General features: G+C 42.6%; 1 protein-coding gene across 1 annotated transcript in view; it reads right to left on the reverse strand.

Annotated features, from left to right (window-relative positions):
• ARHGEF10 (Rho guanine nucleotide exchange factor 10) overlaps window positions 1–14,768 on the reverse strand; it is a 130,479-nt gene that overhangs the window by 18,035 nt on the left and 97,676 nt on the right. Inside the window, 1 exon segment of the mRNA XM_068405602.1 lies at window positions 2,022–2,164. Coding sequence (XP_068261703.1) covers window positions 2,022–2,164 — 143 coding nt within the window.

Here is a 14,768-nt window from a genome sequence, read left to right on the forward strand (position 1 = left end):
TAATATAATATTGAAACAATATTGTCAATGAACATGGTATGCACACCACAGCAGATCACTTTTGGAAATATAAACCCAGGAAGTTATCAGAACAAGTCAGATTACTGAGCAGGCAGCAATAGCAAAAACATTAGTGAGCTGTTTAGTCTGGTGAGATGCTGAAAACAAGATCAGTACTTGCGTATGTCTTAGGACCAGTAAAAGAGGCAACAGAGAATCATCATTTGTTCACAATTCTATGAGGAAAATGACATGCTATGGTATAGATATTTGTATAGAATAAAAAAGATGACCCTCAGCCAGTCATACAAAAAAATCATCACATTCTTGACTAAAATTATCTGTATCAAGAAAACATTATTCAACCCATATGCACCATTTCCAGTTGCACCATTTCTTATATGTTGTTTGCTGCAGCATTCATTGCCTGTATATTAATTATAGCTATAAAAGTCAGTGTATCTGTAATAATCTGTGCTCTGAATACAATGGACAGGTTAGTTTACGAAGCACTCTGGAAATGAAAAGAAACCTCCTGTAATGCTTTTGTAGGAAAACATGTAGTGACAGCTGAAAATTAAACTACCATGTCTGAAGATATTGATAGAATATTTGTTATTTTATCTCTCTGAACTTCTGTTTTCAGTACTGCAATCCATTATGCTATACTGTATTTTGATAGAGTAAGCTTTATGCATTCTTTAATCCTCAAAGCTTGTCTAACTCTGGTTTTGTTCTCCTGTGCCAAAACAGCACAGAATACCCCAAACTGTGGCCATACCACGTGCGTAGGAACAGCTTTGTGATAAAATTAGGCCAGAACTGCCAAACGTATTTGCAGAGATCTGGCTGTATGTAACCAGCCTCACAAAGGAATGGTGAGAATTGGAGAGATTCATCACCAAAGTCTGTAGGACAGTAACCAGGTGTCCCAGAGGCTACCCTCCCCCTGCAATGAAGCTAACAGAAGTCCACTTCAAGCACCTATCCAAATCACTCTTCCAAAATCCTTCCCTCATCATAACATTCAAACTATCAACAAAACAGGCCTTAAAGAAAAACAAAGTAGGAAAATATACGATCCAAGCATCTACTTGGATGAAACAAATCACCCAGAAAGCACAGATAAAGACAGAGGAAAGTAGGATGTTAGCTATTTCCCTGCAAACCCATGACAATGACTCACAGAATCAATTGTACCAAATAGACAATTGTTGGGAGAAAACACGATCATCAATGAAACAAAAAAGCAGCAACAAAGCACACAAAGAAGGCGGCTGTGAGCTCATCACAACTCTGGTTTAAAGAACTTCATGGCTGTAAACATCATGCAACTCAGTGTAACTGTATTGTAGGTTGACCCAGAGGCTTAATTCCTAATGCTTCATCAACTCTAAACTTCAGATCACTAAGACATTCTTTTGGTGGAGGCTGCAATTTTGACAGAAATGAAGGCTTAACGCTTTCTGGAAAATGTGGTCACAAATATGATCTTGAATCCTCAACACTCTCCTCTCCTTCCAGAAAAGCCGACTTTTGTATGATTATGCATTGGAATATGTCCTTATGCCAAGCAATTTTTTGTAGGCCACTGAGAAGCAAAACTCTGAAGCAATATGCAATCATCACAAGGTACAAGTAACATCTAACTATGTAGAGGCAGTCTCTTAATTAAAACTTCTTCTGGAATTAACAGGCAATTCCTGCAGGCACCCACTTCTTTGCTGCCTTTCCTCAGATCTCATTTTTAAGCAAACCTCTTGCCCCAAATACTCCACGAGTTCCAAGCACCATATGGAAACCTGGGGAAAACAGAAGCAAACCTAGGTCTAATGAGACAGCAGCAGAGAACATCATGGCAGAATTTCAAACTGGGGGGAGTGGGATTTAACAGAACTGAAACTGTATTTCATGAAAACCTTCCTGAATCGTGAAGCTTCTTGAACAGATTTTAATGTTTAAAATTTTACCACTTATGCCCTGTAGCATAGTATGCAAGCAATGCTTTAAAAAGCTTTTACCTCTATGGAATGTGTCGCAGTGCTGATTATAAAAATTTGTCCACCACATGCAGCCCAAATGGTCTCCTCCATCACAAGCAGACTTCTAACAGGAAGAACCCCCAGTTTGACTATCTTCTGAGGTTCCGTGTTCCACATCCCATCTTCAATAAAAAAGAAGAAGAAAAGTTACGCACAACAAAATGGTAATCTTTGCTTTAAAACAGTTTTGAAAACACTATCTCTCAAGCCTACTGCTCAAATCTCTGCAGGATGCCACTTCAAGCTACACTGCGAATTACGTATGTTTAATTTTAACTTCTAAGGTAAGTTTGTAAGAGTAATAAAACATCAAGGGGAAAAAACAAAACCAAACACTCATATATGTGGATGTAGTCCATCTAGACTTCAGCAAGGCATTCGACACTGTCTCCCACAGCATCCTCCTAGACAAACTGGCTGCCCAGGGCTTGGATGGGTGGACTCTTAAATGGGTTAAAAACTGGCTGGATGGCCGAGCCCAGAGAGTGGTGGTGAATGGGGCAAAGTCCAACTGGCGGCCGGTCACTAGCGGTGTTCCCCAGGACTCAGTTCAGGGGCCGGTGCTCTTCAATATCTTTATAGATGATCTAGACGTAGGGATTGAGTGCACCCTCAGCAAATTTGCAGATGACACCAAGCTGGGTGGCAGTGTCGATCTGCTGGAGGGTAGGAAGGCCCTACAGAGGGATCTGGACAGGTTAGATAGATGGGCCGAGACCAACGGCATGAGGTTCAACAAGAACAAGTGCCGGGTCTTACACTTCAGCCACAACAACCCCATGCAGCTCTACAGGCTGGGGGAAGAGTGGTTAGAAAGCGGCCCGGTGGAAAGAGACCTGGGGGTGCTGATCGACAGCCGGCTAAACATGAGCCAGCAGTGTGCCCAGGTGGCCAAGAAGGCCAATGGCATCCTGGCCTCTATTAGGAATAGTGTAGCCAGCCGGTCTAGGGAAGTGATCGTCCCTCTGTACTCGGCACTGGTGAGGCCGCACCTTGAATACTGTGTTCAGTTCTGGGCCCCGCACTTCAAGAAAGACGTTGAGGTGTTGGAGCGAGTCCAGAGGAGGGCAACCAAGCTGGTGAAGGGTCTGGAGGGTCTGACCTACGAGGAACGGCTGAGGGAGCTGGGGTTGTTTAGCCTGGAGAAGAGGAGGCTCAGAGGTGACCTTATTGCAGTCTACAACTACCTGAAGGGAGGTTGTAGTGAAGTGGGAGTTGGCCTCTTCTCCCGGGCAACTAGCGATCGGACAAGAGGGCACAGCCTCAAGCTTCGCCAGGGGAGGTTCAGGTTGGACATTAGGAAGAATTTCTTTTCAGAAAGGGTCATTAGACATTGGAATGGGCTGCCCAGGGAGGTGGTGGAGTCACCATCTCTGGATGTGTTTAAGAAAAGACTGGACATGGCACTTAGTGCCATGGTCTAGATGACATGGTGGTGTCGGGGCAACGGTTGGACTCGATGATCCCAGAGGTCTCTTCCAACCTGCTTGATTCTGTGATATTTCTTAACTGAACAAATTTTATCTGGACTAATTGATAAACAAGGAATCCCACATTACTGTTCTGATACAACTGCCTTCCTTTGCAGAGGAAATACAGTCAGAAAGTCTTGGCTGGTACAATTTTCTCCAACTCAGAAGGGGCTCACAACTGACCTCGTTCAAGGATTAGCAGATTATTTCTTTCCAAATTTAAGAGCTAGCAACATTGGCTGCTTGAAATAGTTGTAGCTGTGTCTTTTATACATAAAATTTGTCATACTAAATATGTCAATAATCATAGAATCATAGAATGGTTTGGGTTGGAAGGGACCTTAAAGATCATCTAGTTCCAACCCCCCTGCCATGGCCAGGGACACCTTTCCACTAGACCAGGTTGCTCAAAGCCCCATCCAACCTGGCCTTGAACACTGCCAGGGAGGGGGCAGCCACAGCTTCTCTGGGCAACCTGTTCCAGTGTCTCACCACCCTCACAGTCAAGAACGTCTTCCTCATATCTAATCTAAATCTACCCTCTTTCAGTTTAAAACTGTTACCCCTCATCCTGTCACTATTTGCCCTTGTAAAAAGCCCCTCTCCCGCTTTCCTGTAGGCCCCCTTCAGGTACTGGGAGGCTGCTAGAAGGTCTCCCCAGAGCCTTCTCTTCTCCAGGCTGAAGAGCCCCAACTCTCTCAGCCTGTCTTCACAGGAGAGGTGCTCCAGCCCTCTCATCATCTTCATGGCCCTCCTCTGGACTCGTTCCAACAGCTCCATGTCCTTCTTATGTTGGGAGCCCCAGAGCTGGACACAGTACTCCAGGTGGGGTCTCATGAGAGCGGAGTAAAGGGGCAGAACCACCTCCCTCGACCTGCTGGCCACGCTGCTTTTGATGCAGCCCAGGATCATTTTAATCATTTTAATACTTTTATATTAGCTTATTTCTATTGGAAGTGCTCATTGAACAAAATCTCAAAGACCGCATTTCTATCCATTATGCTTTAGTACTAATAACAAAATCTGTTAAAATATCTGTTTCTACATCAAGTTAAAATATGTCAAAAAGGCCCCATTTCCTCAGTTTAAAGCCTTCTTCCTGCATAATCTGCAGAAAAGTTGGTTACTTCAATGACACCGGTTTCAGCTCAGCAACCACTTAAATTGATGAGACCAAGGTAAACACATCTTTCGGCAAACACTTAAGTGCAACTTTTTCCTTTTTCTCCTGATAACAAGCGCATCTTTTATTATCTGCTTCAGTAAAAGGGTACGAAATTTCCTGCTTCACAATAACAGCAGCAACAATAATGAGAAGCCTCAGCTCTGGAGTACTTCTCATTGCTTCTGTCATCTGCATGATACAACCTTCGCTGAGTCATTCTCAGGATGTGGCTCTCTTCCGAAAGCATCTTTGTAAAAAATGACATTTAGTTTCAGGCCGTCAAAATAATTTTCATGATTTTATTTTGCAAGTGAAAAGAGTGTTTCCAATTATTAGTCCGCAAACTCTCCCAGCAATGTCAAAGTCACTCCGTGTTCTTCATGACTCATACGTACCATTAGTAATAAAGAAACTTCTGGAAAAGCTTTAATTTGCTAGCAACCACATTATCTCAAATTAAATTCTTCAGTGGAGGCTGCCCATACCCTATGAATGCTTTAACCATTGTAGGCAGTTCAGTGCAAAGCCTTCAGAGAGCGGAGCTGCACACGTGCACGTATCCTGACTTTCATTGTGTAAGTTATCCTGACTGCAGAAGTCGTAACAGCATCCAGTACGTAGCACCCTCACATGTTCTTTTTAGGGATAAAACCAGCATAATCCTTGTATATTCTTACTGTCTCTTCTGAAGGATAAAGAGTGTGAATTTTGGGCAAAGAGCAGATATGCTGAGCAAGAACCTATCTTTTCTTCTGTAGTTATATTTTCACACTGAACAACACAAACAAAACCATTACCTGAACTCTTTCTCTTAAATGTATTCAGCTATACATTTGTCCTGGTTTGGCCTAAAACAGAACCAATTTTCCTTTCAGTGATTTTTACTTTCAGCTAAGTCTCCTCTAAGTAACTGCACTTTCTGAAACTAACTGCATGTTTTGCAGACAGTGTCTGCTTCCAGGACTGATAATGCTCGAAGTTTATAGTTATCACTGAGGCACCGGTAGGGATGTTATGCAGAAAGGCTCTTGCTGTACTTATTCTTAGAGAAACCAAGGTCACTGCTAAATTCCTCACTGATTGTGAGTGAAGAGCCGCAGGAGGGTCGCACCTGCAGGGAGGAGTGGACAGGACAGGTGACCCAACATTGACCAACAAGGTATTCCATCCCATACACGTCATTCTCAGTATAAAGCGGGGGGATCACGAGGGTCTCGCTCTCTTTCTGCTATGGCCGGTGTCCAAAGAGGACTCTGTCTGTTTTCCTGCTGCCCCCAACCCCGATCCGTGCATCCCTGAATCCAGTTCCCGTCCGTCGCTGGGCCCGGCCTGGGCTTTCCCCGAGCCTGCCCTGCAGTGCCAGGGGTGACGTGACCGACATCGGGGGAGCTCAATCTTGGTTTTGTATACGTTTGTATAGGTTTTATTATTTCCATTATTATTATTATACTCTTTTTCATTATTATAGTTCATTAAAGCTGTTTTAACTTTCCAACCCATAAGTCTCTCTCCCTTTTCTCTTTCCCTTCCCCTTCTGAGAGGAAGGAGGGGGGTTAATAGAGAGCGTGCGCTGCCGGTTTGATAGCCAGCCCAGCTTTAAACCGTGACAACATTAATCTATCATAGAATCATAGAATGGTTCGGGTTGGAAGGGACCTTAAAGATCATCTAGTTCCAACCACCCTGCCACAGGCAGGGACACCTTTCCTCTAGACCAGGTTGCTCAAAGCCTCATCCAATCTGGCCTTAATCTATATATAAAGCATATTTCAGGATCTCAGTTGTGGACTCAGATTTAAATTTTGCTTAAATATCACTTCAAGCATCTAAGCTTATTTTGGGGGTCTGGATCTTTATGCCCTCAACTTCCATGCAACTCCTCAGATGGCTAAGCATTAAGCTGTGTTATTAATTTTAATCAAGTCTTATTTAAAGTTATGATCTAGCATTTGTAATAGTTTTGAGTGAAAAGGAAAAATAATACTGGTGTCAGGTGAATGTCGATTGCAAAATAAAAATTCTGAAACAACTTACTGCAAGGTAAGAAGGTGAGTTCAGTATTACCGATGTTATGAATACTACCGGTGTTATGAATATTTGATTCAACAAATATGCATATCAAAACTCAGTTCTTACAAAACCACTTTCTGTTGGTGCTGTTAGCACAGCACTTAACAATCCAGTTAGCTTTAGGAGTTCAGTGGGATGAGACATATGAAAAAGGCGAGATAGAAACCTGATGTCTTTCATGTTACCATGACTTCATGTAAAGAAACTGCAATCCCACTGGATATATCGGCCCAGGAAAAACCCAAAGCTACCACTCTACCCAGATACCCTAGCCATGTGATAAGGCTATTCTGTAGTACTCATTTGTTTCTTCCTGCAAACATTGCTGTCTTCCAGATCAGACAGCATCTGAGGCAGATGAAGGGAAAAGAAGTGCAGGGGGAGACTCACTAAGTCTGATAATTAGGGCAGTATTTAAATGCTGGGTCAGCTGTGTTCTGGTCCCTGCCTCAGTGAATGCTTAATTAATTATACAAAGTGGAATGGCACCAGGAGGAGAAACTGAGCATTGTGCATCTCACTCCTCTTTATTTTGTGGCAGCCAGGGTAATCTCCCGAGAGTTGGAAGCTTGGGTACAAATCCTCTCAAGCACAGCAAGGGATTAAGCGTGGTAATCCAACACGCTTCTGTGCATGCTTTAACCCCAGGCTGCTGGCTAAAAGCAAGATCACGGCTTCATTTTGCTGACCAAGAATTTTATCGCCCATCACCAAAATTACTTAGCAAGTCTGTGTCTAGTTCACAAGTTGTTTCAAGACTATCAAAATCACACATTTAAGAAAACATAATACTCTCTCTGCCTCTCTCTCCAGATCTCAGCAGACCCTATTCAATACCTGCCTGCACAGACTTTATGTTTGATGTTGGCTATTTCATGTTATCTGTCTTATGCAAAGTTCATTACTTCTAAAATCTAAGTGAAAAGAAGTATTATCTCTATTCTACCTGTGTAAGCACCTGCAGATTCAAGACGTACTTAAGTAAGCAAGTCCAACAACTGATACTATCCATGTATTTAAAATTAAGCGCAGCACTTACAAAAGATATAGAACCACTTCATTTGATGTTAGAAATCCTTGGTTACTCATTTAATAAATTGATTTTTTCCTAAGAAAAAAGAAAAGTAGAAAGAAATAGTAGCTGAGATAAAACTTTTGCCAACAAAATCTCAAGGCATACAATAGAACAAAGCCAGTGCAATGAGACCAGCAAACTCTTTTATGAAAAGCAGGAACCAAGCAAAAGAAAAATAAGCAATAGAGATGTATATAATGTGGCTCCTGGAGACCTGGCTGGAGAATGCCTACAGGAGTGCCCACAGAAGTGTGACTTGTCTTAAAATTCTGTCCAATCAATGCCTTGTTTCTGTTCTCTAAATAAGCACCGGTTTAGTTTTAGGAAGACTTTCTGGTCATTGTTGTCTCCAGAATGCTGAAAGCCACAGACAATAAAGTCATCTTCTACCTCTGAGGTAAGCATATAGATACCAAATGAGATACAACATGCAGTACACATATCCGGTAACCAGGGACTAGTCTGTATGTGGAAAAATCAGTTATCTGCGCCCTGAGCAAATACAAGACCGAAGCCTGACACCTGTGGAAACAGGAAGGAAACAGTGGGAGAAGAGATAGGGGTCTTCCTTTTGCTTTGTGAGAAAAGTCCATACAAGTATTAACAACACATAAAGATTAGCGTATTGGCAAGTTTTAGTTGACTCTGATCTTAAACTGACCACATCAAAGCAGGTATAGACCCTTACTATAGATACACCAAATGCCTAGTACACAAGACATGACAGTCTCTGGCAGTCCCTATAACATTATTATAACAGAATACGAACTGCACATACAGCTATTTGCAGGAATGAGATGCGTCTAAACATTTTATAGGACATTTATATCATTTTATAGGACAGAATGTTGGCTGTTTTATCTTTCTGTGGTTTGTTTCCATAAAACCCAATGAAGGAAAGTAATATTGTTTTACAATAATTTATAAAAATAAGTTTCTTATTATTATTTAATTTATAAACAATTCATTAATATTTAGTATTTTTAATAATTATAATTTGTTGGTGCTCTCAGGTCTTCATATGAGATAACCTAATAAAACATAGTTTATCCCCTCAGAAAGACTTTTTAAAGTTTGTAGTAGTTTTTCCTTCCTTTATGCTTTCAGCTGAGCTGAACTGAACATGCTTTTTTGTTGGTAGCTCCCTCTCTTGCTTAGTAGCACTATTGATGATTTCAACAGAGCTGCCAACACAGCCCTGGGAACAGCGGTTGTTGGTTAATTTGTGCACTGGAGCACAAACATTTTTTCCATCACATGGTATGTAAAGCAGCACTGTTGAGTAGTAAGATGGTAGCTACAGAAGTAAAAAGTTTAGCACATTTCTTATCACTTGGAAGTAAGCTGAGAGACTCGGGTCTGCTCTTCTAAACAAGGTGCAACTAGGAACGTCCTGTGCTACACATGCATATAGACATTTTTTCCTACACATGCAACAAATTCTTCATGCTAAATAGCTGACAGAGCTCCACCTAAAAGCATCCCAGCATGAGATATGCAAGTAAGACTGACAGCAATGTCAACATACTTCTGGTAACAAGTATTAGGTGATACTGCTAACAGTGATAACACAGTCAAGACAACAGTATTTATTTCTTTTTCAATATCACTGCTCTAGTCCTCTCCCTAACAGCTTAATACCATTCCTTACTTTTCATAGCAATACCTCTTACTACGTCTACTTTAAGTGGCCATCACATGCCAGAACTGCACTCTTCAGACATGGTGGAGCAGCGCGTGGATCCGCTCAAGCTCTGAAGTTTAACATCAGTGCTTTACATTCCACATATTCCTCCCTTCCTGCATTTGTCAAAGTACACAATTGTCTTACCAAACTGATCAAGGTATCTTGCTCATGAACTGACCTGCTACCCCTTCACTGTTGTTAACTGTTCCCCCTTACTCTTATATTTCCTTTCAGTTTTGGTCCTTTTGCTTGATATTAATCCCCTGAAAATGATCATTGATTAGTGTCATGAGGCATCTTTGGACAGGTTAAGTCATCAAAACTCTTGACCAACTTCAGAGCTGCCTAAGTTTCTACCACTGAAGTCTCTCTAAAGAATGTAAACTTCTGTTCTGTGCGTGGCTACAATTGCCTCACCTGTTGTTCTTGTTTCACGTTCAATTGCAATCCTCAAAGTTGAGCTTTTCTTCCTTTCACAAACCTCAGAGCCAGAACCTATCAGCAGACACCTACAGACACAGGCTCTCCAAAAACCTACTAGAAAATACAGCTTTCATTAAAACGTGCAAGAGGCTTCCTCTTATGGGTGTGCGGCCTCAGTTCTCTCTACAGCAAAAGAAGATTCACATCAGTATCTTCAGGCTTCCAGAAGAGACCTCTAGCCACCCAGGCAAGGGCCACTCAGAGTGGCAATGGTAGCATTCCCAATCCCTTCTTCATGTTAAAGCTGACCCACTCATGAAAAAAAGAGTTAAAGCCTGAGTGAAAGGGAACAGAGCAAAAGCTTATGTATTAAATAACCATTTGATAAAATAAAGATCTCTTCACCTGAGAGCCTTGTGCTTCAGCCATTAGGATACTATATGAGAAATTACATATTCTACATCTCCTATCCTGTTTGGAAAAAAAAAAAAAAAAAAAAAAAGAGGCATGATTCATCCTCAGCTTACGAATTTGATCATAGGTGCACGCTCTGCACTGTGAATCACAAGTGGCACTTCTCTAGCTCAGCAGCACCTGGAAGTATGATGCCATTAAGAAATCCCTTGTTTCAATTTCTTACTGGTTTGTTTGGACATTTCTCTACTCATAGAGTCACAGAACGGTTGGGGTTGCAAGGGACCTCTAGAGGTCATCTGGTCCAACCCCCTCTGCTCAAGCAGAGTCACCTAGTGCTGGTTGCCCAGCACTGTGTCCATACAGCTTTTGAATATCTCCAAGGAAGGAGACTCCACAACCTCTCTGGGCAACCTGTGCCAGTGCTCAGTCACCCTCACAGTAAAAAAGTGTTTCCTGATGTTCAGAGGGAACCTTCTGTGTTCCAGTTTGTGCCCATTGCCTCTGATCCTGGGCACCACTGAAAAGAATCACAGAATCACAGAATCAACCAGGTTGGAAGAGACTTCAGGGATCATCGAGTCCAAACGTTGCCCCGACACCACCATGTCATCTAGACCATCGCACTAAGTGCCATGTCCAGTCTTTTCTTAAACACATCCAGAGATGGTGACTCCACCACCTCCCTGGGCAGCCCATTCCAATGTCTAATAACCCTTTCTGAAAAGAAATTCTTCCTAATGTCCAACCTGAACCTCCCCTGGCGAAGTTTGAGGCTATGTCCTCTTGTGCTATCGCTAGTTACCTGGGAGAAGAGGCCGACTCCCACTCCACTACAACCTCCCTTCAGGTAGTTGTAGACTGCAATAAGGTCACCTCTGAGCCTCCTCTTCTCCAGGCTAAACAACCCCAGCTCCCTCAGCCGTTCCTCGTAGGTCAGACCCTCCAGACCATTCACCAGCTTGGTCGCCCTCCTCTGGACTCGCTCCAACACCTCAACATCTTTCCAGAACTGGACACAGGATTCAAGATGAGGCCTCACCAGTGCCGAGTACAGAGGGACGATCACTTCCTTAGACTGGCTGGCTACACTATTCCTAATAGAGGCCAGGATGCCATTGGCCTTCTTGGCCACCTGGGCACACTGCTGGCTCATGTTTAGCCGGCTGTCGATCAGCACCCCCAGGTCTCTTTCCACCGGGCTGCTTTCTAACCACTCTTCCCCCAGCCTGTAGAGCTGCATGGGGTTGTTGTGGCCAAAGTGTAAGACCCGGCACTTGTTCTTGTTGAACCTCACGCCGTTGGTCTCGGCCCATCTATCTAACCTGTCCAAATCCCTCTGTAGGGCCTTCCTACCCTCCAGCAGATAGACCTCCCACCCAGCTTGGTGTCATCTGCAAATTTGCTGAGGGTGCACTCAATCCCTACGTCTAGATCATCTATAAAGATATTGAACAGCACCGGCCCCAGAACTGAGCCCTGGGGAACACCGCTAGTGACCGGCCGCCAGTTGGACTTTGCCCCATTCCCCACCACTCTCTGAGCTCGGCCATCCAGCCAGTTTTTAACCCATCGAAGAGTCCACCCATCCTCTTTCCGCTCTCCCTTCAGTTATTTGTAGGCCGTGATGAGATCCCCTGAGCCTTCTCTTCTCCAGGCTGAACAGTCCCAGCTCTCTCAGCCTTTCCTCACAGGAGAGATGCTCCAGTCCCTTCATCATCTGAACGGCCCTGTGCTGGACTCTCTCCAGTACGTCCATGTCTCTCGTACTGAGGAGCCCAGAAACTGGACCCAACACTCCAAGTGTGGCCTCACCAGTGCTGAGCATAGGGGAAGCATCATCGAGCACGCAGAGCACTCTGAATTTAGTTCTAGGGGTGAATGTGCAAGGGCTTGCTGTGGGTGTTGTACACGAGTGAGAGGCAACACATACCAATCGTGCCGAAAGGACAGCCATTGCAATCAAAGCAGCATGTCTTTTTTGTGCATCTGTCCTCTCATCTTAACCAAACTCTTTCTGAAACTACTAATATATTAATTCTACTACTCTTTGCCACAATCATTGAATTTTTATTTTTTTTCCTGTTTCTCTCCATGCTCTTTACAGGACTTTATGGAAAGGAAATGTACATCAATGTCTAGCAGAAAGGAAGTAACTGGAACTGACTACAGTATATCAGGAACAATACACCTATATTATATAAAAGATTGTGATTTCCTTTTCCTAAGATACGTTTGTGATTGGAAGTCAAACATGCGCTGACCTTTTTCGCTATTACATTACTCAGAAAACACATCTGCTGGGCTGTCTGCAATCATCACAAAGGGGTTTTGTTATGTTTTTTAAACAAAGACAATACAATGTATTTTTTCCTTAATCTTATTCTAGAAGTGTTTTGCCTGGAAATACTCCTAATAATTCAGTCTGAGGCAAACACTAAATACACAATATTTCAGAGTGATAACTGTGCAAAAGTTAATAGCACAGTAAACAAGTTCGTAATACACAAGGTGTCAGAAACTTTACAATCTGCATCATTACCATCCCTACATATGACAGCATTTAAGGCATTAGCTGTTTCACAGTTCCCCAAACTAGTCTTATCACCCACATAAAATTAAGGATTATGAGGATAATTATCATGGCTCCTATTTTTAGGATTAACGTATTCACTGACCTACATCCTAGTCTTTCTGTGACATTTTCACAGATCACCATGTTAGCTCACATTTAAGAGCTGAGCAATTTTATGGTATCAGCATCTCATTGCTTTTAATTTATGTTCAAATACATTCAAGTACTTTTCAACTCATAAGTGAAAATACACAGATACCGAGGTGTCTCAGTAAAACATGACTACCCTCCATAAAGGAAAAAATCTCACTGTGCACCTTCAACTCTCCTACTAACATGGCATGTGTTCCTTGGTTTACTATACATACTTCTTAGTTTCCATTTTAAATTACTTCAAGACAAGACTTTCTGCAGCCAGAGAGCACTCTGGATGCTGTTGATCTGACCACTTTCTCTTGTGAAGAAAGACAGAAGAGAGCACTTGCCGTTTGTAAACAAGTGGATATTTACACACATTGAGCCATCTGAAAACAACAGGAGAAATTAGAGCTATTTGGGTACTGAAAACCAAATTACAGAAGTCGTGGGTCTTTGACTACATATATAAAGGCATCAAGCTTCAGTGACTGAATTGATTCACCACACTTTCAGCCCAGAGAGGAAGACACAAGGATCACAACTCTAATAGAGGCTGCAAGGTGCATTTTTGTCTACAAGAACGATTTTCGCTTTTCATTCATGGAGTCCCACAACAGGCTGCACAACTATTTTACCTGTGCATCCCACAACATTTGTCCTTCTCAGGCTTCAAACCAAGATGCCTTGTAATGCATATTTCACGTTCACTTTTAAATCTTTCCTTAATCTCCTTTATGCTGACAGACCAAAACCCAAGTTGAAGTGCATGGCTGGAAAGTAACCCCCTGCATAGAACAGAAGGCGATCCTGATGAATTGCACAAAGCTCTTTGGAGGCTGCATTCCCCCTCCCTCCTGATTCACCACTTGGATTCCTTTGTTTGGTAAAATAGGTCAGTGCTCATAAAAACACCCCTCCAGGGCTAACTGCCTCACATGACCATAGCAGCCAACTATAAGGAATACGAACGCTAACATGGGAGCAGCTGATTCACACAACTTTCACGAGGCACGGAGAACTGAAATAACACACACAGACCAAACTGTAAGGAAAGGGACAACAAGGTGAGTCAGAAAAACATGAATGCATATTTCCCATCTCAGAGCTTCAGCGATCCTCAAATAGACTGCGACAAGCTCTATGAATATCTAACTGCACAAAATTGGTGTCTTCAGAGGAAGATAAACAGGGGACGCTACGATCCTGGTCAATACAACATAATGTCCAGCTCATAACAGCTCTGCCCCATCCTTAACATCCTTTGTAGATAGGCAACCCATGCATCCTTTCTTACCTATACTGCCAAGGATGCCACTCGTGTTTCTGAAGTGGTCTTTTCTGGAAGAAGTTGAGTGACAGCAATTGCAGTCTTAAAACAGCTTAAATACACCAATCCCTTTCAGAGAAGATGACAGATTCACTTTACTACCTCACCCAGGTACATACAGAAACTGAAACATCAAAAATGATGTTATGAGACTAGGATCAAGGCCTCACTCTTGTGCCTCCAAAACAAAGAAAAATTTGCTATTCAGTGGTAAAAAAAATTTTTTTTCAACGGAACTGAAATCTAACCTCTGCTTCAGATCAAAGACAACAGCTCAACAGGAAACCCACTGGGTTGAAGATGACAACTGGTGAAAGGAAATCTCTTTCCCAACACTTTTTTCAGAATTTGTTGCTTAGGAAAAAAAAAATTGCACCCTG

Source organism: Nyctibius grandis, chromosome 1, assembly GCF_013368605.1.
Source record: "Nyctibius grandis isolate bNycGra1 chromosome 1, bNycGra1.pri, whole genome shotgun sequence".
Lineage (NCBI taxonomy): Eukaryota > Metazoa > Chordata > Aves > Nyctibiiformes > Nyctibiidae > Nyctibius > Nyctibius grandis.